This window comes from Sylvia atricapilla, chromosome 5, assembly GCF_009819655.1.
Source record: "Sylvia atricapilla isolate bSylAtr1 chromosome 5, bSylAtr1.pri, whole genome shotgun sequence".
NCBI lineage: Eukaryota > Metazoa > Chordata > Aves > Passeriformes > Sylviidae > Sylvia > Sylvia atricapilla.
In genome coordinates, this window is record NC_089144.1 from 47,306,847 (window position 1) to 47,331,405 (window position 24,559).

General features: G+C 38.3%; 1 protein-coding gene across 7 annotated transcripts in view; it reads left to right on the top strand.

Moving 5' to 3' along the window:
* The window catches only part of ERC1 (ELKS/RAB6-interacting/CAST family member 1), a 252,432-nt gene that overhangs the window by 116,657 nt on the left and 111,216 nt on the right, over positions 1 to 24,559 (top strand). For all 7 annotated transcript variants that reach the window (XM_066319384.1, XM_066319386.1, XM_066319385.1 and 4 more), the window contains one exon: positions 12,639 to 12,774. In XM_066319384.1, the coding sequence (XP_066175481.1) occupies positions 12,639 to 12,774 (136 nt within the window). The remainder of the gene's footprint in view (positions 1 to 12,638; positions 12,775 to 24,559) is intronic.

The window sequence follows — 24,559 nt, forward strand, 5'->3', positions numbered from 1 at the left end:
ATGTTGAGTCTGCACCAGGGCCTGGACTGAAACATTTTGTTCCTGTGTTTCTTGTGAAGTTCAGGTTCCGTTTCTGACCTGACACAAGGTGTGCCTCAGATGAGGGTGTTCAAATTCTCGTGTTTCAGACCTGCCTTTCTCTGCTTTACTTATCAATTTCACTGCATTACTTCACTGCTCACTTAGCTCACATTTTCCATCCTCATTCCTGTGAAACCACTTCCCTAACAGGCCTATGCATCATCTCTGCAAATAATTCCTCATATTTTGTATGAAAAATTTCTTAGATAAGCAGAGATATTTATTACAGTCATACACTCTATAGATTCAGTGGACAGTTCTGTTGCTATCAGTCAGTTAATTGGAAATCGTTCTTAATCACTTTACTGCAAAATGAAAACAAAATTTCTTATCCATGAAATCCCAAGTTGGCTATTAGAGATACTGCAAGATAAAAATATGTTTAACATTCTTAGGCTAAAATTAAATTACAAAGCTCATTTTTCCCCTTTCCCTTTCTCTTCTATGGCTCTCTTCCATTTCATTGTTCTTGCAGGGTGGTGTATTCAAGTATTCCCTCCTTCTGCATAACATGTTCTTCATCTGCAAACAATAGAGGGCCCTTTCATATGGAATGTGTCAGCTCTTCTAGATGGTCTTCTTGAAGTACCCCAGGCAATTCAGGCAGATTTAATCAAGCTCTCAGTAACTTACTTAATTTCCTGCTTATCCAGCAGATGGGCCATTTTTCTTAATTAAAAGAAATGGGCTTTTTTCACTTCCTTAGAGAACAAAATATTTCCAGTTGTCACTTTCTGTTCATGGCTGAGTAATTAACTGCCATCTCCAAGGGCTAAAGTGCCTCCTATCCCTTTAGTGACCCAGCACACTCCTACCAATGTAAAGTGTTTTTACCTGGAACATTCTTATGTTTTCAGTATTTCCTATGTGTTCAGTATTCAGATTTGATAGAAATTGGGATCAAGCATGTTGGTAGTTTAAGGGTGGCAGTGGGGTTGGAATGATTCACTTCCAGCTTCCTTCCTTCAAGCACTTTGGAATGAACTTTACCATTACAAGTAACTTCATTCTTTTTATACAAAAGCAAGTCACCAAGAATTACAAACCTGAGTTGCAAAATACTCTCTGTAAATGCAAAAGAGCCTCGTTTCATCCTAGAAATTACAGCTGCCAGCAAGTGGAGTGCTCTGGCCGGCCTTGACCAAGAAAGCAGAAGGTGCCAACCCAAAAGAGAAGTGAGGCTGCTTTCCTGCCAGTTCCTCCTCTCCTGTAGTGCTCAGCCTTGGGCTTTTTAGTGTCCTGAGTTGTTCATGCGATGTTTGGTGACGTCCCACATGCTAGGAATTAAAACAGAGGTGACACACTGCAACTTTCCCCAAGTATCTGTAAGGATAAGTGCTCTCAGCTTACTGCAGTGGGGATGCTGTACCTTTGAAAATGCAGTCCTCTGGGAGCACTGCTACTGTGTTCATCCTTGGATCCTTCCCTTAGCTTGCCTTACTCTGTAATAGTCTGCATTGTATTTTCACTTTAGTTCCCTGAGTCTGCAGAGTTTTAAAACAAGTGTATTCCTAGTCTGCAGATGGTAGGATTCTTGGTTTTGGATGATTCCCCAGGAATTCTCATGTAATTGTACCAGATTTATTAATGTTGTTAACTTAAAACCAGCTACTAGATATATTCATTTCACTTTCCAGTGTGTAATTTTTCGCTTTCACAAATCAATCAGCAGAATATGTTAGCAAATTCAGTTAGTAAGAAACAGCTTAGAAATAGGTTTTTAATTATAATTACTAACCATATATGTAAAATGCATGAGAGCAAACACATTTTCAGTATTTAGGATGTCAGCATATTTTAAAGGATTGATGCTTCAAATCAGTGTGAATTGTCTTTTCTTTTAGCACTTGCTCTTCTTGCTCTTTTTTTTTTTTTTCTTTCTCATATTTACTGCAAGGCCATCCTGTATGGAAAAAAATGGGAGAAAGCATTAAATTAAATCAGTACTCAAAACTTTAGTAGGATACTGCCAAATTGCACTTTATTTTGCAAAAGTGGCCACTAACTTGAAATGTAAAAAAATAATGGATTTTCCAGTTGTATTTGGAGTAGAACACGTATATAACTGCAATATTTATTGTAATTTCTTCTTAAAGGAAATATTTCTTGATCATATGTCTCAATCAAAGGGACTGTTCCGCACAGCATAAATAGTAGGCAAAGTTTTTGGAGGCACCATGCAGTGATATAAAAGTCAGCAGAGACATGCAAATAACTGTGCCTTTTTTCTCCTTAATTCATGGCATGCCTACTTCTCTTTTTTGTATCTCCTGCTTTCAGCAGAGATTTCCCATTTAATGTGGAATATGCGGATGTGTGCTCAGAGAACTGGGGCATGGCACAGGGTTTCTGCCAGTTTGCTTCCTTTGACTGCTTATTTCCTTGTTCTTTTTCAGTATGCTTGGGTCACATGAACAAATGACAGCTGAAGGAGGCTGCTTTCTGTTTTTGAGAGCTTCAAACTTCAGACATTATTGTAACCTGTGCAAAAACCTTATAGTGTGAACAAAAGCCAAACATTAGGAAGTGTATTCTGAAGTTAAATAGAAGGGGTAAACACATTCTATTCCAAATTTCAGGAGCAGGTGTGAATTCTATTATGGTGGTAATCTTCCCCATGTCCATTTTTATCTCTGTCATTTTTTAAAATAGATGTAAATACTTTTTATTAGTTAGCCAGTATCTGCAAGGAAATCCTAATTTTGAGCCATAGTGGTTTGATTTAAAGCAGCATGGCTTATAATTTCTTTAATTAGTTTAAAGTGTCTGTACACTGTTAATTTCTTCCATACACCAGTCTGCACAAGCAGAAGGCAGTCAATAAGGAAAAAACCCAACACCACCTTCAAAGAGATTACATTTGATTTCTTGAAAATTCCAGAAAGGAAGGAGTGTGTTGTGTGTTTTCTTCTGCATCTTGGAATAGTTATTTCTTGAATTAGCGGTAGAGAAATTTTATTTCTAAGTAGAAAGGGACTAGAAAGCTCCTCTTGTCTTTCTGTATCCTGTTCAGACCATAGCCTCATTAATATGAATTAGATTTTCAACAGTGTTTACATCTCTCAACCTCCAATGTCTGCCTTCATATAAAAATATAGTTGATGTATAGAAAACACACTGTATTTGTGTTAGTAATATTCTTGACAGCAAAGGCTGTTATTTGCTGATATTTCCTAATGATTAGGAGTGTTCCCCAATTATGTGGAAAGTTAGTTCAGTGAAGGAAGGCAGAATATGTCTCCGTGATATCCTGCATCAAGGCAGTTGCCCTGATAGGGAGATCAGCTCAGTTAAAATCTTAATTTTGCCTCATTTGTCTCAAGGTCACTAAATAAAAAGTAGTTCACTGGAGCAGTGTAATTGCCTAGATAAAGAATGTATCTTTCTGAGTACACACTCCAGACTTGAGCTAATTTAATTAGCAACCTTCTGATCTCTGAGGATATCAGTGAGTAGATTTCAGATATCTGACACATGGGGCATCTTGTCGCTGGAGGTTTTTTAATGTGCTCCTTCATCATATATTAAAAATTGAAGTATGTGTTCATGATACTCACAGACACACTTGTTCTGTATCAGATCCATGTGCTATGGAGTGGTGGAAATCCCTCCTCAAATGCATAAGGCAGTGACCTTGTCCATGGCTTAGCAGGGCTGTTAGAGACACCTCTAGTGAAGAGACACTCACACAGGTTGCTTTATAGCACTCGCTGAGTTCTCCACAAACCCAGGGGTGCTCACTTCACTTGCAGGATACTCCTGGCTGTGTTCTCCTGTGTGTGCCAGGCTGAGGAGGCAGAGTTACAGCTGTGTCAGAGAAGGAGGACTGAGCCAGCTGCCCTCTGCAGATAGGCTGTGCACCCTGTGTGGGGGTATTTATTCCAAATACTGCTGCTGTCCCCCATTAGCCAGGCAGACAAAAGTCTGTAATAAATCATCTTAGCAGGCACTCTAGTCACTAACCTGATGTGGGCTGTCAGGGCCAGGGGTTCAGGATGGCTTTCAGAGGAGGAGATCCCTTTATAATAACTCTTTGCTAAGCACCCAGAGGAAGTAGACCAGACGTGTGTTCTGAGGACTGTTTGTCCACTGCCAGGAATTGCTCTCAGCAGTGGATCCCACAGCAGAGCTGTGTCCCTCCCATCTCAGATTGTCTTGGTGAGGGAGATGCTGTAGCCAGGCACAGTTTGATGAGTGTGATGGCTTTTCAGTCAGCTCCATCCTTTTGTACTTTTCCCAATGTAGTCTCTGGCAATGGCCAGCTTTTTGGGTCAGGTTTTGTAAAACTTCTTTGTAGCTAGCACAGTAAACACTGTTCAGTTCTCATCTGTATAGAGTCTTTCAGAAAGATACATCTTGAAAACAGTTTTTGTTTTAAGTAGATAAACTAAATTATATCAGATTTTTATTTTGGCATCTCAGTGATGTAAAATCATCAAGTTTTTAGCCCCAAAAGGACTGGTCTGCATTATTTCAGAATGGTCCTGCTAGCATCACTTCCTTACATCTTTTCCTAAGAGCAAGACTCTGGATGTTCTTGTGAATGTGTTCCTTTTTGCATCAGAAATCCTCGTGCACTGAGTTACTGCATTCATTGGGCTTTTGGTTTTGTCCTTAGCAACTGCTTAGTTAATACTTCTTACCTGAAGACTGGGTTTTCAGTATTTGTCAGCTTAAATGTGTGAGAAATATCTTGCTTTTTTAACATACAGCTATCAATAGTAATAATAGGACAGAATAATAATGTTCAGCTGTTACCCCAAATTCCTGCAAATTTTTTGAAAAGACTTTTCTCTCTTCATAGCTTGTTTACATGCATATAGATGTTTTATGCCACTCTAGCATGGTTCTTAAATGCCTAGTCTTAAAATTTTCTTCTCCTTATATTAACTTTTTGTTTGGTTACAATGGCTAATTTTTACATTTGATTTTTGGTTTTGATTGTTGTTTGTGTTGGGTATCATTCTAGAAGGAATTAAAAGATCTCATAGCCGCCTGAAAGAAAACAACTGCTGTATTGTGATTTGTTTTCTCTTCTGGCTGGTGGGACTGCAGTTAAAAAAGACATGTGTTATCTTAGATCACAAAAATACCCTGTGAAACCTCAATAAAATGCCATTCACAAGGAAGATTTTATGGATGTTTAGAAAACACTTTTTTCAGCCAAATGGTGCTAGTCTCCTGAGCTGAGAGTGGCTGGCTGTGTGTGATGTGTTCACAGGGCAGTTGGTTTGGGAGCTGCAGTTAAAGGTAAAAGGAAAAGCACCTTTGGGACTTCTTCCCACACTGTTAGGGCCAAATTCAACTAACCCAGCGTGTTGCAGGGGAATGAGTCCACACCAAAGCCTGACCAGCCTTTTTATAAATGTCATTTTTGGCTTTGCATCTGTTTGTTCAGTTAACAAAAGCGGGAAAAAATACAGCAGAACAAACTTATTTATTGAACTACTGAATGCTTTTATTAAAGTCCTTAAAGTATTAGTATTTTTCTTAACAAAGAAACACCCATACCACTGTTCCAGGTTTATTTCAGAGGTGACCTGAAGTTTGTGTTTTTAATGTTCTAACAACAATAAAAACTAAATGTTGCAAGGTTTTAAGGTTAAGGTTTCTTTCCTAGTTCAATTGCTGTCAGGTTTCAAAAATACTTATCAAACCTGATGTATTTGATATTTGTAATTTCATATTTAATCTCTGAAGTTCGATTTAAAGTTTTATACCAGTTATGAAATGATGGTAATGTGTTCATTATTTTCATCACAGAATTTGCTTCCTAGGATATAGGTGCTAAGAATTTAACTAGTTGGGAAGCTGAACATTCATTTTATTAGTCCTTTTTTTTTAGCTGCACATTATCTGGACTAATAGATGCAAAGGATCTTATCTACAACTTATGCTGCCTGATTACTTGGTAAACCTCCTCTGTTGCTAATGAATCAGGTGATAGATTTCTTTTCCAAGGTGTTTCTAAATTATAGGAGGGTTGGAATAACATTTTTTTTATTGTATTGAGTTTCTAGATTCATACCTCGTGTGCTCCCCTATCTCATATCTTCCAATCAGCTGTTTCTGGAAGAAAATCTTTGTGTTGTTTCAGCTACAAGGAGAGATGTGCTGACTGCATCAGGAAATGTGCATTATATCATGCAAATAATTCTTACCACTAAGGAAAGGCAGTGTAAACTTGAGATCTGCTTGAACACATCTACATTCAGACACTGTTGGGCTCCTGCTCCTAAAACTTGGGGCAAGCAAGTTTCCCACAGCCTTCATCCCTTGCCTTCCCCAGTGCTGACCTGAACACAGGCTTTGTTTTTAAAAATCAAAGTTTCTAGCCTCAGGAAATGAAGCCCACCCCCCATCTCTTAAAGCCACCATGGGACGATTGGACTCACATGCAGCAGCCCAGTTAAATTGTCAGGATCTGTGGATATTTTCATTGGCATTCCTTACCTTGTCTTCTAAGTGGTGCAGAACAGCAAGGAGCAGTGGAACAGAATGATGAGAAGTTTTGGGAGAAGTTCACTGGCAGGAGAGGAACCTGAGTGCGGTGCAGTTGAACAAGAACAGCTTAAGTGTGGTGGCTGGTCTTTTAGCTTGGATGCAATGAGCAACAGAGGTGGTAATATTAAACCAAATTTCTGAAGCGTAGTGAAATTATTGGGGTTTTAGGTAGTAATTTAATGCACCATATTTGATCTTGTTATAATGTTGAAAGGTAGTGGCAAAGTACTTGAGAAGCTGAAAATTCTGTGTACGTGCAAAGCCAAGGAAAAGGCCCAGATAACATTTACAGTCCTTTTAAAAAACCCAACCCAGCCATACAAAATTCCGTGTAGATCTTCAGCAGTGTGTAATTCCCCGATCCTCATTTTTGAATGCATAAGATGAAGAACTTTGTTCAGCTCTGGGAACTTCCTTTTACCTGTCAATCACACACCCAGCTGTGGTGATGTGGTCACTCCTGTTTCCTTCACTGCTTATTTATCTTCCTTTCATCACTTGCTTTTTCTTGAGGTTAAGCAATTAGGCTTTCCAAACACTGCCATTATTCTCCATGATTTGGTGACTAACCCTAAGGTGGAGTGAGTTTTGAGCAACTAAAAGACAAATCAAAACTTTTCAGATCAGTTTTTTTTCCTTTATTTACAAAACAAAGTAGCATTTTTAGGAAGAGTTTTTCCTTGGTTTCCTTCTGCTATATGCCCCAGAATGTAAATATTTTTCTTTGTGTACCAAATCACAAAAAAACCTGCAAAACAAAGCAAGAAATCCAAACAACTCAGCTATGTCGTTGTATTCATGATCTTAGAAATTCAGAAGTTATGGTTAAGGATATGGCCAGCTAAAATATTTTGTGGGGGCAGACCCTTAAAAACAAAGAAGTGATGAAGCAAATGTTGGGGTAAATATTGGAATATTTACACTTCTGTGTGTCTCTTAGGACTACAGAGAGCTTGGAGATCTTGGGCAAGGTAGCATCATCCTCAAAGAGGGCAGTGGAGAGGGGTAGGTGCTCATCTGTCTCTGGGACCTGTGATAGAACATGAGCTTCAGGCTGGACGTTGAGAACAGGCTCCTCACTTACCACCAGAGCACTGGAGCAGGGAAGTGGTCACAGCTCCGAGGCTGACAGAGTTCAGGCAGTGTCTGGACAATGCTCTCAGGGATATGGTTTAGTTTTAGGTGATCTTGCAACAAGCACAGAGTTGGACTCTGATCCTTATGGGTCCCTGCCAGCTTGAAATATTTTACAATTCTACACTATACATTGTAGAACCTAATATTTCATAACACAAGGTACTTGGGCAATTGAAAACTAAATAAGGTATTAGGTCATTGCATCCACTTTTCAGTGCAGGCTTTTTCAGTCATGTTGGCTGTTTTATCAATTTAAGTCCTGTTGAGGAGCAAAGTGTTCCTTAAAGCACCTGAAGTTCATTTGCCCATCAGGATTAGTAGCTGCAGCCGCAGTGGAGCGTCCTGTGGGTGGTGGTAATGCTACAGCAATGAGGGCTCCAGCTCAGCCATCCCTCTGATGTGGCTGACAGACACAGAAATATTTCTGAGTGCCTAAGTCAGAGGAGTAAAACAAGCTGTTTCTAGAGTCAGAGGAGTAAAACAAGCTGTTTCTAGAGCAATGCACAAGATCTGCGTGTTTGTTCCTGGTGTGTATTCACTGTGTGGAATACAGCATCTGTGTGTGCACTTTATATTGCAGAGCAGCTTTTGTGGTGGTTCAAAAGCATTCTAAATATTTGCTTAACCTGGATTGTTCTAAAAACAGTGCTGTGTGTTTACCACGTACATGTGAAGGAGAAGTATGTTAAAGTACAGTATTAAAATTGAAATTAACTTATTCATACTTTCAGTTAATATTTAATCAACTTCTGTTTTACAAGAATAACATCTGAAATTCTGTCAGAAAAGATAACCAGATGCAGATAATAGGTCATATTACATTAATGCATAGCATGAAAATCCATATGAGGAGGGAATTAGCAGCTGTTTCTATGCTGATGTGCATTACAGTAAAAGATAATGAGATTAGTGTCAAAAAGAAAAAAGATGCTGACATTAGGACAGAAAAATATAATTTCATAAAAGCCTTAATAAATAAAAGGCCTATGGAGCAATTGGTCTTCCCAAGGACTGATGGGGGGCAGTGACTTGCCACTTTTCAGGAATGCCTGGAGCTCCACTGGTCTTCTTTTGTTTATATTTGTCTTCTTGTTTTGAAATAATTTTAAAATGTGAAATCTTCTGATTTGAAATTTTTTATTGATTATTGTGATTATTTGCTGTTATTCCCCATGGTGCTGGGCTATATTTCATCACAGGAAATTCAAGAATTTCACAGAGAAGTGGAAAAGTGTGACTTTTTTAAAGTGATGCAGCTTTCTTTCATTAAAGAAAAGAGTAAAGCCGTAGATATGAATAGTTGGTTTCAGTGTCCAGATAAGGAAATCTTAGGGGATTTTTTCATCAGGCACATTGGCCTAAATTGAGTACCCAAAATCCAAGGATGTATATTGATTTTTTCTGAAAATCTTGGCCTGTCTTTACTTGAAAGACTTAAATCAGAAGCCTGAATTTGATTCTACTTCCTTTTGTCTAATACATTACACAGTACTTGTTGTGACATACTGTGAAATGGAGAAAAATTCAAAATAATGGAAAAGAGTTTTCATTTTTTGAGGGCAAAATGTTTTAGGGGCTAGACTCTCAAAAAAAAAGTTATCTTAAAATTGCTATTAAAAGTGCAAAAGAAATTGTTATTTTCAAGTTGAGTGGGGTTCTTCACTGTAATAAACAACATAATCATTCTCATTAGGTTTTTCTGCTTTTATGTAGGACTGTAGTATTTTTATTATTTGATTTGAGGTGACTCTGAGAATAAACATCTTCTGAGATGAGGTACTTTAGCTTTTGTTAGTTTTGTTGTTGTTTCTGCTGGTTCGAGTTAATATCTTCTTCAAAGCTTTGTCTCACTGAACGTGACCTGGCTCTCCAGCTTTCATTAGAATCACCGGAATTCTTTCTCTCTTTTGTGGTCCCCTTTTGCAAAGATGTTTTGGTAGGCATGTGAGTTCTGCATTCAAAAGAATTAAAAGAACATTAAGTTTACAAAATGAAGCTCTCAAACTGAGAAAGTTGCAGAGCTTTGTTTCTTTCTTTCTTTCTGTTTCTTTCCTCCTAATAAACTGCCTTGTGCACATATATTATGAAAAAATTTCCTCTTGACTGTCTCCTCATAAAATGTACCAGTTGCAGCCTGCTCACTTAAGTCACGTATTTTCTGTATTTTATTTTATTGTTCCAGTTCAGTATGTGGTCCAATTCTGCACATTGTTCAGTGGTGGTGTGAAAATGAAATTGTTCTATAACAATCATCAGTAGTACTGCAGTGTTTAAAATAGCACCAGAGCTGTCTGATTGAGCAGTGATTGGGGTGATACCTGATAAACAAGCTTTTGAGGTCTCTTGATATTAAAAATATGAGTGCGTATTTAAATATTCTGAAAGATTGTTTGCATATATATAAAAAGATGATTATCTGACTGGCTTTGAAGACTGAAAGTTCCCTGGCAGAGAAGTAAGAGCATTCTTTACAGAACCACAGTATGAAGTCTTCAGAGCTTCACAGAACTTTCATGGTGCAAACGTCAAAGGGCTGTTGACTTGTATATGCTGAACCTTTTGCATGTTTAGCTGCATGAGGTATTGTAAAAGTGAGAATTTTCATTTGGTACCATGGCCATTGAGATGAGATAAAATGTGTTTTCATGTATCAATTGACTCCAGGTGTTTTTAGGTTTATAGATTTGGGGTTTCATGTGACCTTCTCAGATTTATATAATTAAACAGTTGGGGAAATTTTAGTTAATGCCACAGATACCTGTATTGTTTGAAAAGTTTATGGCCTAACTTTTGTTTCTTTTTGACATCAAAGATATGGAGGGATAGTTGTATCTTGCACGTAATTCAAAGCCAGGTTAAATGGAGCGACCTGCGCTAGTAGAAGGTTTTATGAAGATTGATCTCAGTATTACAAGCACTAGATAATTTCCAGACTTAACTTTACTAAAGCTTGTCTTTGTCTCAAAACATCTACCTAATATATTAGAATGTCTTTATGAGAAGGGGGATGTCAATAGTACACATCCTTATGATCATTCCTTTCTTTGAAGTACCTATTTTGTTTGAAAACATTTTAGATCATGTAGGAGATTATCTATTTCAGACATATTTTGATGAGGGTTGGGGCTTTATAAATATTGTTGTCTCTTATCTAACTAGTTGATTATAGTAATAAAAATCAGTTTCCTGATATGGGAATCTAGCTTTGCAAATTTAGAAAAAAAAAAAAAAACTGAATTCCTCTAATTTTAATTTAAAAGTTGAGTAAAAATTCTGATATGGAATTGAATGTGTTGGGCTGACATATTTTCATTTTCTGCATTGACTTAGCTGTACTTTCTGTGTTTATTTTATTGCACAGATAGAACCACGTATTGTACAAGCTGAGTTGGTGCCAACATAATATTTCCAATAAGTTGTTTAATCGCTGAGCAAGTCTGCTTTCAAACTGGGCAGTGTGCCCATTGCCAGTGTGCAGCACTGGGTTAGAATAACTCAACAATTACACTACTTGTGTTTAGAAAGCATCCTGACTCAAATCAGCTGTAACTCTTGGACAGGGTAGTTAAGTATGCCAATAATTTTTTAACATCATCAGAAAAGGACTTTACTTTTTTATTGGACTCCAGAGGCCATCAGCACTTTTTCACCCTAATAATTTGTTTTAGCACCAAGGAAAATTTGCTGTCTTTGCAATTTTCCCAGCCTCAGTTGGCTCACATTAGAAAAAAACAGAGCTCAGGGTTGAACCTACGTGTTTTTGGATGAACTCAAAACACTGAGTGGTCATATGCCACATAATTTGAACACAAATATATCACAAAGAGATACGTTCTTGATCAAACTTTTGTTATGAGTTGTGAAGAAAATATTAAAGAAGGGTTGTTTGTGATCTGTTCTAAAAGTATTTCTGAAATACAGAAGAAACATTCTTCCCTGTCTGTGTGGATAACATACCAGACCTGAAGCTGGTATATCATTCTGTTTTCTAAACAGTAAATTAAAGAGCTGTCTCTACTACTTGCATGATGTTTTGGGGAAATCTTGTAACCAAAAAATCTGTCTTTAATTCCAAAATCCAAACTCCAGATATAATTATGGGGAAAAGGGCTGAGGAAGCAAAGCTGGCCTGTTTTGTTTTGATTGGACTAAAAGTTTAGACTTAAGTTCTCTGTGGTCAGGAGGCTGAGATTAAAGGGTCTGTAATTAGATTCAATACTCCATGTGTCTTAATGCCCTGAAAGGCCAAACCCTGTCTGCAGGCAATGGCAGCTGCCAGGATCATCAAAAATAGTCCAGAAATGCAAGTGAAAAGGAAATTATGCATGCTTTCTCAAATAGTTTGTTCTTACTTGTTGTATCTTGTTTGTATAAAAAGAAAGGATAGGAAATCCTTCAAAATATCAAAAAAAAGAAGTAGATTTTGAGGTTGAAAAGAAATTGTTTTACTTCTGGAAACAGATTGCCTGATTCTTGTAGGTAATCCTCTGTATTCAAGTCAGGTTTCAGTAGGTTTTCCTTTCCCTGCTTCTGTTTTCCTCACATTAGATACAGTGGTACCAAAGCAAAACAGGTTATTAGATGTCTATGGTTTTATATGTACATGAGTGTGTGTGTGTGTGAACAGAGAAGAGTTTTCTTCCCCAAAGTCAGAAGAGGACAAGTGCATCTTTTGATCAGTGGTTTATACCAAATAATAAATAACGTTTCTGTTTCAGAAATTTCTGGTTCAGATTAATAATAATGAGCAAAATGCAACCTTCTTTTGGCTGAATGAACAGTTGAGGGCAGTGGTTGGGGATGAGTTTGGTGCTGGTGACCTTGTGCAGAGGAAGTGGTGGCACTTGATGGTGCCACTGTTCCTGGCTGACAGAAGTTCCTCTGGACCATGCTCTGAGTGCTCCTCTGTTTTGCAGGCAAGTTAAAGATCAAAACAAGAAAGTAGCAAACCTGAAGCACAAAGAACAAGTGGAGAAAAAGAAGAGTGCACAGATGCTGGAGGAGGCCAGGAGACGAGAGGATAACCTTAATGACAGCTCCCAGCAGCTTCAGGTAACATGGGCACAGGATTAAAGCAGTTGGGATAATACACAGGCTTACCTGCCTGGCTCTCCACTCTCCCTCCTGATCTGTTTTCAGAGCTCTTATCTAACAACTTTGTTACTGATTGTTTAACAGGACACATCTATCCTCTACAGCATTTCAAAGAAAGCAGCCTCTCTCAATTGAGGAAAATATACTTTTAATGTCAAATTGGTTATGAAGGTCATTGTTGAAATAATTATTTCAATTTCCTATTGAGATTGGTGTGACATTTCTTCTCTGCTCTTCTAACAGCCTTTTTCTTTAGCTGTTTTGTGTGTTTTCCCAGCTGGTTTTACCTTATACTGGTGTCCTTTCTTCAGTAAATGCAAGATAACCAAGTAAGTATTCTTAGACAAAGCTGGAATTGGTGTGGGGTAACTGGAGGACCATGTTTTCCGTGTGAAGTCATCCTTGTTTCCTCTACCTCATGAATTCTTGGTGTGCTTACTGATCAGTTGGCGTTATTTTTGAAATGATCATGCTGCTGCCCCACAGAGTTATCTGGTTACCTCAAATCTGCCCAAGCATAGGAAAGTGACTGGTATAAAAGCAAGTCAAGTATTTCTCAGTGTGCTGTGTGTTGAGATTAGCTGCAGGAGGTTTATCAAACGGTAAGTCTTCAATTGCTGCCATAAAAATATTAAACTCCTGGTGTGGAGTACAGCAAAGATACCATGATGCTGATGCTTAGTGTGGAGATCATAGACTTTTTGACTGTGTTTTCTTTAATTTATAAAAATAACTTTCTTTTTGGTGAGTGAAAATAAACATGGAAACTGCACCCTACTTTAGTCTTTAATTTTGTAAATCTTTAAAGAGCAAGCCTTTCTTTGGTGTTTTCCTTTGTTATCCTAGGTGAAATCCTGTTTCTTTTTATCAGCCACAGATCTTAATGCATCTGTAATGAAGACACAGAATACATCCTGAGGATTCTGTAGTAAAGATAAATTCTCTCCCTATTTCAAATATTCTTCACTCTGTTCTGTGGGGTGCTGGGGGGATGTTTTCAGCTGAAACTTTGAAAGAAGCACAGAAACATGTGTCCATGGGGAAGGCTCTCAGATGCACCATTTTGTGGTTTTCTCCATCAGCTCCAGTCCTGTATACAGAAGGAGCTGAAACAGTTAAGTTCCAAGTGTATGAAAATGATTTCATAACTGCCGACCTTTCTAAAAGGCGGGAATGTGGGATTTCTACATCTGCTGATGGGTTTTGTGGCTGTAATGCTGTGGCAATTCACAAGACTCTCGTTATGTGGCAGGTCCATTTGAATAACACAATCCTCCTGGTATTAGTGAAATGTCTTTAAAAATTCCTGAAACTACTACAATATTTGGTTAGATTTCTAATCTGCATTTGAATAAATCTGTATTTCAAGTCTGAAAAGACAGCTGGTGCTTGACATTTGCCTTGCAATTACATGGATGGTGTACTTACTGAATGACACCGTTCCATCTGACCATCATCCTTGATTTTATGTAGCACTTCCAGATTTTATGAGGGATAGCTTCCTTTTCTGGCTCTCCCCGCCTCGATTATTCTTTTCCCTTTTCATTTTTCTATCTTCTTCACATATGAAATACACTAAAAAAACCCTAAAATTTGTTTTATCTCAGCTTCTATTTGCATACTAAACCCACTTTTTTTTTTTTTTTTAAGGAAACAGTAAATTATGTAAAATGTTTGTACTACATAGCAATGAACAGGGAATGATAGTTCCATTACTGAGAACTTTGTCCGGTTGAAACTACTTAACACAACTTTCTGGCACATCAAGGAGATGGTACAGCTTTGGTGGTAGCAGTGAGGCAGCTTTTGCTCAGAAAAATGCTGGAAAAAATGGTGCTGCTCTGTATCAGAATTCTTTAAGAATGTATAGCTGCTATTGCAGTTTCATGTCCAATTCTTTACTATTTTAAGCAGTTGAGAATAGCATGCATATCTTTACCTTTTCCCATTCAGGTTTTCCCATCTAGAGATCTCTGTAGAGCAGTACATGCTTTTTTGCACTTTGCTTATGTTGTGTTTTATTCTGCACTGGTGTCTCTATAAAATTATATGCAAGTTTTTCTGACATTAAAAATAGAAAGTCTTAAATGCAATAAATAATCGAAGATTGAAGTCCGATGTGATAGTCAACATTGAAGTGTGCAAGTTATCATGATATTAATGTTACCTGATTTTCCCTAGTGCTTTTCCTGCTTTTGTGAACATAATTGTCCTGTTTGGGTGGGCTGGATTTTAGAGAGCCTTTCCCCATATTCAGCACAAGGCTGAAGGGAATGCTTTCATTCACAGATGAAAAAGCTCTGTATGCTCTAATGAAAATATCAGGCTAAGGTAAAATATGGAGTGTTTAATGACAAGTGACAGGTTCAATAAAAGCTCCTTCCTTTAGAAGAGCCCTCTGCTTATAGGCTCCCTCTCTCAAGGACTGCAACATTTTGGTTTCCTGGAAGTCAAATTTACCCAGGACCACATTTCAGTTTGTTACTTGTGGAGACCTGTCTTCTCTCTAGACTTTTAAAGGGCACTGCCTTGTAATCGATTAAAAAAATTAAACCTGAGAGGACTGTAGATATTTGACTTTTTTTTTTATGAAACCATTGTTGGCTTTGGGGTCAGGACATACAAACACCAATTTCAGATAATTTTGGTCTTGGTGGTTTTGGCTGGAATTAATAATATGACATTATGAAATGCTTAAAAATACATGATCTGCATGTTCTTGGATTGACCGTCTGCAATGCAGTCAAATAAACATGCTCCCAACACACAGTGCCCTCCTCTCCTCTCTGTCCCTGACAGGCCTGTGGTTTCTTTCTTCCTGAGTCCAGTCACAAAATGTTCGTTTATTCACAGAGCTCTGATGATGGAAATTGGGTATTTTGGGGAGTGGGGGAAGAATGAAAACCATAATGTCTCAATTCTAGTGAGATGGATAAATGGCTTTCCAAATTTGTCTTTTCCTCCTGGGTTCTCTTAAACCACAACTCTCCTGAGATCTGAGAGGTTGACGAGTGTCTGGTCTATAAACAGGATTAAAAAAACAAACAAACTGTTGGGTTGGAGTAGAAAATTTTTACTTGAATTTACTAAAGCTTGGCTATTGTGAAAAATAATTGATATGCTGTTTAGTCCTAGAAAGGTAACAGTTACTGAAATTTCAATATATTTGAGTGGATACTTCAAGCTGGCTTCTGAAAGGAAGTATACATATTTTCTTGTTCTATCACTCTAGCATCTTCTGGAATTTCCCCAGAATGTTCAGAATATCCATGCTCTGGGGTTGTGTACTATTGAATCTGTGTTGCAGCAGGTATCTGTCAGTCTCTTAACTGCTGCTGACAAACTGTCCAGATGATGTGTAAGATGTATTTGAGTGCTTTAATGAGCAACTGTAGAAAGCAAGTAAACTTATTAGTTCCTTTCTTCTTTTTCCACACCCAAGTTTATATAATTTAATGTGTATTCTGAATCCATGAATTGTAGATGCAAGTATATGTTTGTTTCTTGTGATAGTGTATTTCTTATATTGGAAAAACCTATCCTTCTAGTGGAAGGAGCTCTACTTTTAATCTAAACAAATATGCAGCTCTATGTTCAGTAATGTTTTACTGTCATCCAGGCAATGCCCCATGAAATGGATAGATAAGCAAATACTTTCTCATCAAATTAACCTTCTAAACTCATTAAATATTCAGCCACAACGCCCCAAGGTGCCAAGTGTTTTAGAGGCATTTGGACAATGCCCTCAACAATGTGCTGTAACTTTTGCCAGCCCTGAGCTGGCCAGAAGGTTGGGCTGGGTGGTTGCTGCAGGCCCCTTCCAGCTGAAGCACTGTTGTGGTTCAGTTTGTTATGAGGCACCACAGCACGTGCACACAGTCAGTGCCAACACTCAGAAACCTGAAAACCCAAGTGGAGCCCAGTACAGCTGAGCTTAAATTAGAGTTTACTCTTGATATGCTATGATTGGATCTTAAAGGTGGGGTGGATGAAGTTTGTTCATCTCATCTCTGGACAGTAATACTATGCCATAATGAAAATTATGTTACATTTTCCTTTGGCTATTAGTAAAGCAAGATTATGCTTTCCTAATTAACCTCTAAACTTGCTTTTGGACAGTGAGTACAAAATTTCTGAATAAATGGTTAAAGTAAATTGTTCCAAGCTTAAAGTTCAAGATCTTCTCAAAAACTTTCTAGGCATCATCAGATTTGAAGCGAATCGGTTATGCTAGTTAAATATGTTAGGTCTTTTCCTGGGATAAGCAACTTTCTAGTGTGGAGTTGATGGCTAATTTCTCCTCCATATAGACCACTGCCATATCAGATTCCAGCCTTGCCTGACAGATGAGTGAGTGCAGTGTACAGCCCAGAAAGGAGTCAGCTGCTCCATTTCAGCCTGGCAGAAATCTGTTCTGTAAAGCCATCCTGCATCTGCGGGGTTTGCTCCAGACATCAGTCTGACCTACCAAACATGGATCTGCTCACTGAGCTCAGATGCACCTCTGGGAATCACTCAGATCAAAATGTTCTTTTTCTCTCTCTTCCTCTCCCAGTTGTTCTTAGACATTAATGACATCATGGAGAGGTTTGGCCTCGCTGTCCCTGAACAGTTCCTGTGCTGCTCAGCCTTGGAGGTGTCAGTGTTCCCTGGGCCTGGGCGGCGCCATCAGCACTTACACAAGTGGCTGGGATTTCACTCAGGGCCATGTCCAGGTCTAGGTCATCCTCATGCTGTCCTCCGGGACAGAGTTCATGACATCAAGCACTTAAAGGATACCAATTCACTGTGCAATTCAATTTTAAAGAAATTTTTAGTACTTTTTGATAAGATGAGTTTTTCTTGTCAGTTACCAAATATGATGGAACTTAATATTGTTACGTGTTCTCAATAGTTTAGCTCAATGTGGTTCTGAGGTAATGTGGATCAGTGTTTTGTTGTCTGTTCTCAGTGTTATGTGGGACTTTTGTTAGTGAAAATGAAGCAAGTATACAGGCTCTAAAGATCAGTTATACCTTATAAAAACCTAACTGAAATAATTGTATGCAAATTTTTCCTCCTATTTTGTTTGGGCAGTGGTAGACAGTGGGTAGTTTTGGGATCAAGTTATCCTGCAGCTCTTTCTCTCAGAGATTCTGGGACAGCTGGCTTTCCATTACAAAGCAGGATGTACATATGCAGTAGAGACATCAATATGCATCATGACTCATTAGTGATGTAATATTCCAGGAGGAATTTTCATTTCCATCAGCTTTTACAATACATTACAGAAAATGCAGTGTTCACAGACTTCTTGTTCTGTGTGTATTTGGAGAGTTGTGATTTTCAGCACAGTGTGTTGCAGTTCGTGTAGGTACAGGCACATATTTAACCCTGGCAGATGCTTTGAGAAAAGCTAGCTCTTGTTCTGATCGTGTCATAGCCCTCTGCCACAAGAGCTTTTTCTTACCTTTCCTGGATGTCTGGGAAAAGTTCCAAAAATGATAACCTTTTATCTACCATTTCATCACTTAGAGTGAGGAGAGCTTTCTTGAGGGGAGGTGAGGAGGAATTAATTTGAATTGTAGCCCTTTTTTGGGAACTAAAAATCATAATTAAGCACCCCTGGATACATCTACTTCAACAGCATAGATAATGCGTGAAGGATGAATAGGCAGCCTCACTTCATTATGTATGTGTGGAATAATAGAGTTATTATAGACAAGACTCAGTTATTCTTCATTTGTTATGCTCTAACTGAAAAGAAGCTTAGACATTTTCACATGGGTAGTGCTTTAATCATTTTTATCATTCAGCAACACAGAAACAGAACTGAAAAGTTCATTGGACAGTGAAGGAACAGTGCACAGTGCTAGAAATCAGTGCATCGTATGAAATAGCACTATTGTGACATTATATTTTCATGTAAAAGTTGCACGGTTGTATTTCCATGCAAGACAGTAGTGCACATAAAAAAAAAAAAGGAGGTGCAGCTTTTTTCTGTCTAAAATATTAGAGTATGAGAATAAGTACATGACCTTGTTCTTAATTTGATATGGCAGTTCTTACAGAGACAGAATCTGTCATTGTACACAGTTGATGTTTATGACATTAAATCCTTTGCTAAGGCACTACCTTCTCCTGTGTCTGAGCAGGAGAGAGTGCTTCATTCAGAATACTTGTTACCAGAACAGAAAGGAAGCTTGAAGGGCCCTGGCAGTTGGAATGGAGAAGATTTCCCTGGATAGACACTCAGCCATCTGCTCTGTCAGTTTGCACTTGATGGTTTGCTTTAGTTTACCATACATTTATTGTGTTCAGGTTAGATGAATTCATTCCTTTCACATCTTTAAAAAAGATGAACCGTTTAACTTTGTCTTCCTCTGTAAAGTAAAAATGCTCTACAGTTTTGAACAGACAGCTGGAAAAATTTCATGGAAGTCACTATTTACAACTAGCATTAGGCAGTCTCCCAGTTATCCCAGTATTCCCCTTAACTGCAAGTTGAGATTTGTAGCGAGAGAAAGCCATTATATGGCCTAAGAGTTTTTAAAAGAGGAAAGAAAACTCCCTGCATCCTAACATTTTTCTGTGATCCATCAGGAATATCATTCCCCAGACACACTTTCACCCAGTCTTTTCTGCAGAAACATGATGAAACCTGCTATTTGTGTTCTGGCCTGTTTGGCAGAGGGAAGGCTTGGTACCTTCATGAAATGCCAGAAAGTGAGTCCAGTGAGGACTGCACAGCTGCGCGTGTGCCAGCAGCCTTAACCACTGGATGGGTTTTGCACAGGCTTTTTTCCCCAAGATTAGTATCTGAGTTCAGTCTGCTTTCCTAAAAGCTGTCAGAGAGATTAATGGATCTGTTGACAACATGGTGTGGTTCCTGTGAGGAGGTCTCCCCTGAGAGTAGAAAACATTGAGGGCCAGATTTAAGCAAAACAATAGGAGCACATTGAAGGGGAAGAACAGCTCTCTTTTCATTTTGGTGTCTTATTTCATGAGCCTGAGAAATGGTAATAAATTTGCATTTTTTCCTTCTTCTTGACTTTTTTCTGTCTCTCTCATAAGGTTGTTTTGGTTTTTTTTACTTGCTGTGTTGAAAGTGGTTTCTAACTCATCTCTCCCCAAGAATAAAAATGCCCAGTTGCCATGGCTCATTTCATAGTCTCATTGTTTAATAAAATTGCTATTCTGTTTTAGTCTTCTTTTGCACAATAGGAAAAGGAAGAGAGATGGGGTGATGATGATGGGGACCTCAGACAGAATTCAGAACTTATTTTTAAAAAATCATAGATGTGCATTTGTTTTTTTAGTTCTATACTGTGGGAACAAATACTCAAGCATTTCCTTAAAAATATTTCCTCTAATTTATTTCAAATAGTACTAAACCTAATTAATTTCATTCTAAATCAGTATTTTTATTTAATCTTGGATACTGTGCTGCCCAAATTGGTGTCACCCTTTAACTGTTTTTTTCTATATAGCAATCAGTCTATTCTGTCTTTAATTAGCACTTTTCCTATTAAATTTTTCTTTTTGTCTAAAATTTACACGTTCTTAGGAGGTATCAGAACAACTGCTCTTATTGTGATGTGCAAATATTAACTGGAATTGAGACTTAGGCTGCGAAGTGTGTTCAGAACTGACAGAAGGTTGTAACACAGTAAAAGTCAGCACCAGGCCTCTCATCTCCTGAATTAGTTTTGATGTGCACTCAGGACTCAATGCAAGCATGGGGAAAACTTCACTGTAATAGATATATGTTAACTATACCTCACCTTAACTTAGCGATACTAAGGTATCCCTTAGTCTGTTACTGAGGATTAATTAAAGGAGGATGATATTAACATTCTAGGAGATGTCTGTGATCAGTTAACATCCATCAACAAATTCACTTTAAACATTATGTTGCTTTTGTTGCTTGCATTTGAATTCTTCATGAAGTTTGATATTATTGGGATCAGATGATTGTCCAAAGCAGGGCAGGAAAAGTGAGGAAATGAAAGCTGAAGGAACACACTGTCCCAACAAGAGGTATCTGTGTCCTTCTAGAGCACAGCTAAAAAAGGCAGATGTAATATTTTCTATAAATAAGACTAAATTTTTGTCCAATTCCTAATTATATTTATTGGTTTATTCAGGATATTTAAATGAAAGATAACCTATATAGCTCCAAAAGTATCTCATAACTGGAACCCATGGATAAAAGAGCAAGTGAAATTCAGCATCAAGTATATATTTATTTGTGTATGTCAGGAGCAACAATCTTAAATATATGTGCACAATGATGGGTTCTGATTAGCTCTGTGACCTTAGGAGAGCAATCTCAGAATCAGAATAAATGGTTTTATGAAAATGCTGTTGGTTAGGACTATTAAGAAGCCATTTGAGAAGCAGCAAAAAGCAGAGCAGAGAATGCTGCTGTGCCATGTGTGCATGAGCAGTGCTGTGAAGAACCCGCAGTGATGCCAGCACGGAAAAGGATGTGGAAACACAGGAGAGGGAAAAGCAAGGAGGAAAAGAGGAAACATAGGGACAGGCTTCTGTTCAATTAGATATTGAATAAAATTAAACACTTGAACATGGAACAGAATGAGTGAAGATGGGCCAGGAGTGCTTTTTCCCGCTTTGCAGACTGAGGATAATTGAGGATCATTTTGGAGTATTTGGGGATAAAGAGAAACAATACCTGTTTTTCCCTTTCCTCTGAACTAGTTCAGGCTCTTATAGAAACAACTGGAGTTTTCTTACAAAGAAGTGAGAATCCCTCAGAATGTGAAGTGCTTCCATTTTCTCATTCTTTTGGGTTTTCAGCCAGTTATGTTACTATTTAATTGTCAAATTTCTACATTTTCTGTACCATATTCTAGTCTCATCACTTCAGATAGATCCTTACTCTCTGGCTACAGTGGGACAGCAGGTTGGCCATTTACTAGTGAAGATATTGAAAACAGCTTTTAATATTTTAAGCCAAATATTTCACTAAATTAATATGTCTCTTTCTGGTTCTTAGCTGAATCCATATTGTACCAAGGCAGATCTTCTCCTTGAAATTACCTTCTCTTGATGCATCTGCCTTTCAGGGGGATTATGGATGTTCCTGGATGGGGTGAAAATACAGTGATAATTTACTTCTGATGGGAAATTGTTTTACTGATCTCTGGTTTGAAGATGAGGAGAAAGGAGAATGTCTTCATGGAGTGAAATTTAGAAAGGGATTTTTTTTTTTTTAGCTTGGTGGTTAGCAATAGGATCTTGATGGATGGCTGCTTTAAAAGAAGCAGTTGATAGCGCAAATACAAAAGCTGCTCTACTATGATGCACATCAAGAAAGAGGCATCAGAGGCTAAAATCAAAACCCAGAGATGGTTGCAGGAGTTCCCTTCAAAACTGAGGGAGTGGAAGAGATTCAATGGGATCAACTGCTCAGGAAGCATTTCCTCAGTGCTGTTTTTATCAGTAGCAATTTTTGTCCTGTATTCATCTGTGAAAAAGAGGGAAAACAAGAGAAGTGTTCTTTTAAAGTTGTCCATGTTTGGTGCTCTGAGGGTCTTGTCTGCTGCAGGATTGAAAATGAGCAAAGCAAGGCAGATCGTGTGACTTGTGATATATCAGTACAATGCTGATGACAGGAGTGATATTTACAAAGAGAGTTCAGGCAAATAAGGCTGTGTCAAGGGACTAACATAAGGGTTTGAGCTTTGTGTTAATGGTACAGTTAGTTAGAACTGCTGCTGGTTTTTTCTGTAATCCCGGATCAATTTAGGGGCCTTGAGTCATTGTATTGATTTATGAGAGAAGAACAAATCTTACAGTAGCATTTCTCCAATTAGCCTCTCCAAAAAAAACGCCGCACACACCCAAAAAAGGAAAGACAAACCAAATTAACAAAAAAACCCACAAAGCCCCATAACAATTAGAGATATCTCTTGCTTTTGCTCACTTCAGATCATTTTCACAGCTGTATTGTCAGCTTTGGGTCCCATTTCAATAGTCCGTGCAGTGACCTGCTGTGGTTTGATAGAAACGTTTTCCCTCTGGGTTTGAAATTTACAAATGTGGTAATTTGGAACAGCCAGAGCAAAATGTTCAAACTGCTGGCACCCCATGCAGCTGCTAAGTGGTGAACCTGGCTGTTAGTGTTGGCAAGGTGCTTGGCTCTGTCTGGGCTCTTGCTAATGAAAAGTGCCTGTGCAAGGCCCAGATTCATGAGTGATTGCTGTGCTGGGAACACCAGGCTTACGGCAGCAGGAGAGGAGTGTCACAGAGGTGGCAGCTGCAGGAAAGGATACTGCCAGGTTCCCACAGGAGTCACCACTGCTGCCTTTCCCTTCTGGGCCTGGAGGAGTGTCCAGAACTATCCTTCTTTCTGTCCTCCTTCAACTAATACTGCTTAGCATCCTTTCTTACCATTCCCACAGGCTCTGTATTTCACGTTGCTCCTGACGTTGAACAGAAGTATTGCATGTTTTGGAAATGCCTTTTGAAAGTAACACACCTGGGTGGTAAGAGGTAAAATATTTTGGAAGGAAAAGTGTGAATGGCTGGAGTTGCTTACACAGTTTTGTATACAATTTAGTAATTGTCAGGCAATAATAGCAATATGCATGAGTTTTATTAAGGCTTTTATGTGTATCTAAGAAAAAACAATGTGAAAGATAAAGCCTTTCTTTTCATTAAGTTCTCACTTTGATTTTTTTTCCCTCCCATTTAACTTGCCTTCCAGTTAAATTAGATCCATTAATAGTAATTTGTATCTATCTGGTTATTGTCTATTGCACTCTACCACTACAGTTGATACATTTCTTTTCCAGCTTTCATGGGTTTGGGTGGGTGTTTATCCCATCTAAATATATTTTCCTTTGCATCCTTCTCATGTACAGAAGAGGACATAATTTTGTTGGCAGCATCACTCATAGTCCTACATCACTCTTGAGTGTGTTCAAGGGACAGTATAGTTGAAACTAAACTCCAGGGACAGTGTGGTTGAAACATCACTCATTTCCTACATTTCTATTTAGAAAGAAAATTTCACTGGCTATTTCTTATAAAGTATTGGCTTCTTATAGTTGTTTTTTTTTCACCATGCTAATTTTAATGGGCTGGTTATATTAAACCTATCATGTCTAGAAATAATATTTATCCATTCTTTTTCTTATTACTGTAAATATATTTTTGTTCTTTCTGAACTGATGATCCACAAGTGCGCACAAACTCTGGATGAACACATATTCCCTTTTTCCACTGTGGTATTCTGAGAGAAATGTACTCATCACCTTCTGCTGTTCCTCATGTTTTCAATACAGCACATGCAGTGCTGAGGCCAGCACTTCCCTCTCAACTCCTGCTGGAATTAAATTCTTCTACTGCAGTCTTTCTTTCTCCTTTTGTCTCCTGTAGTTATTTTTCTGTATTTATGTAAAGTGTCAGGCTTGAATTCCGATCTATGTGTCTTATTTGGCAGATAGAACCCTCCAGATGCTGCCATGTGTTGTTGTAATGACATAATGGTGGTGTGTCTCAGGTCTGATCTCCACACATGAGGAAATGTTGATCAAGGAGCTCCTGCTTGGCAGTTTGTGCCTCGTAGCTCTCAGACTGCTCCTTTCATTCAGCAGCTCCTGATAATTATGTCTGCTGTTGCTGTGCTTACAAAAACCCTCTTCATCTCTCTCTGTGAGAAACAGGGACTTCATCTAAACCTAGTGCTCGGATATACTCAGCTTCTGCCTAACAGCCAGAGGTTTCCCCATCACAG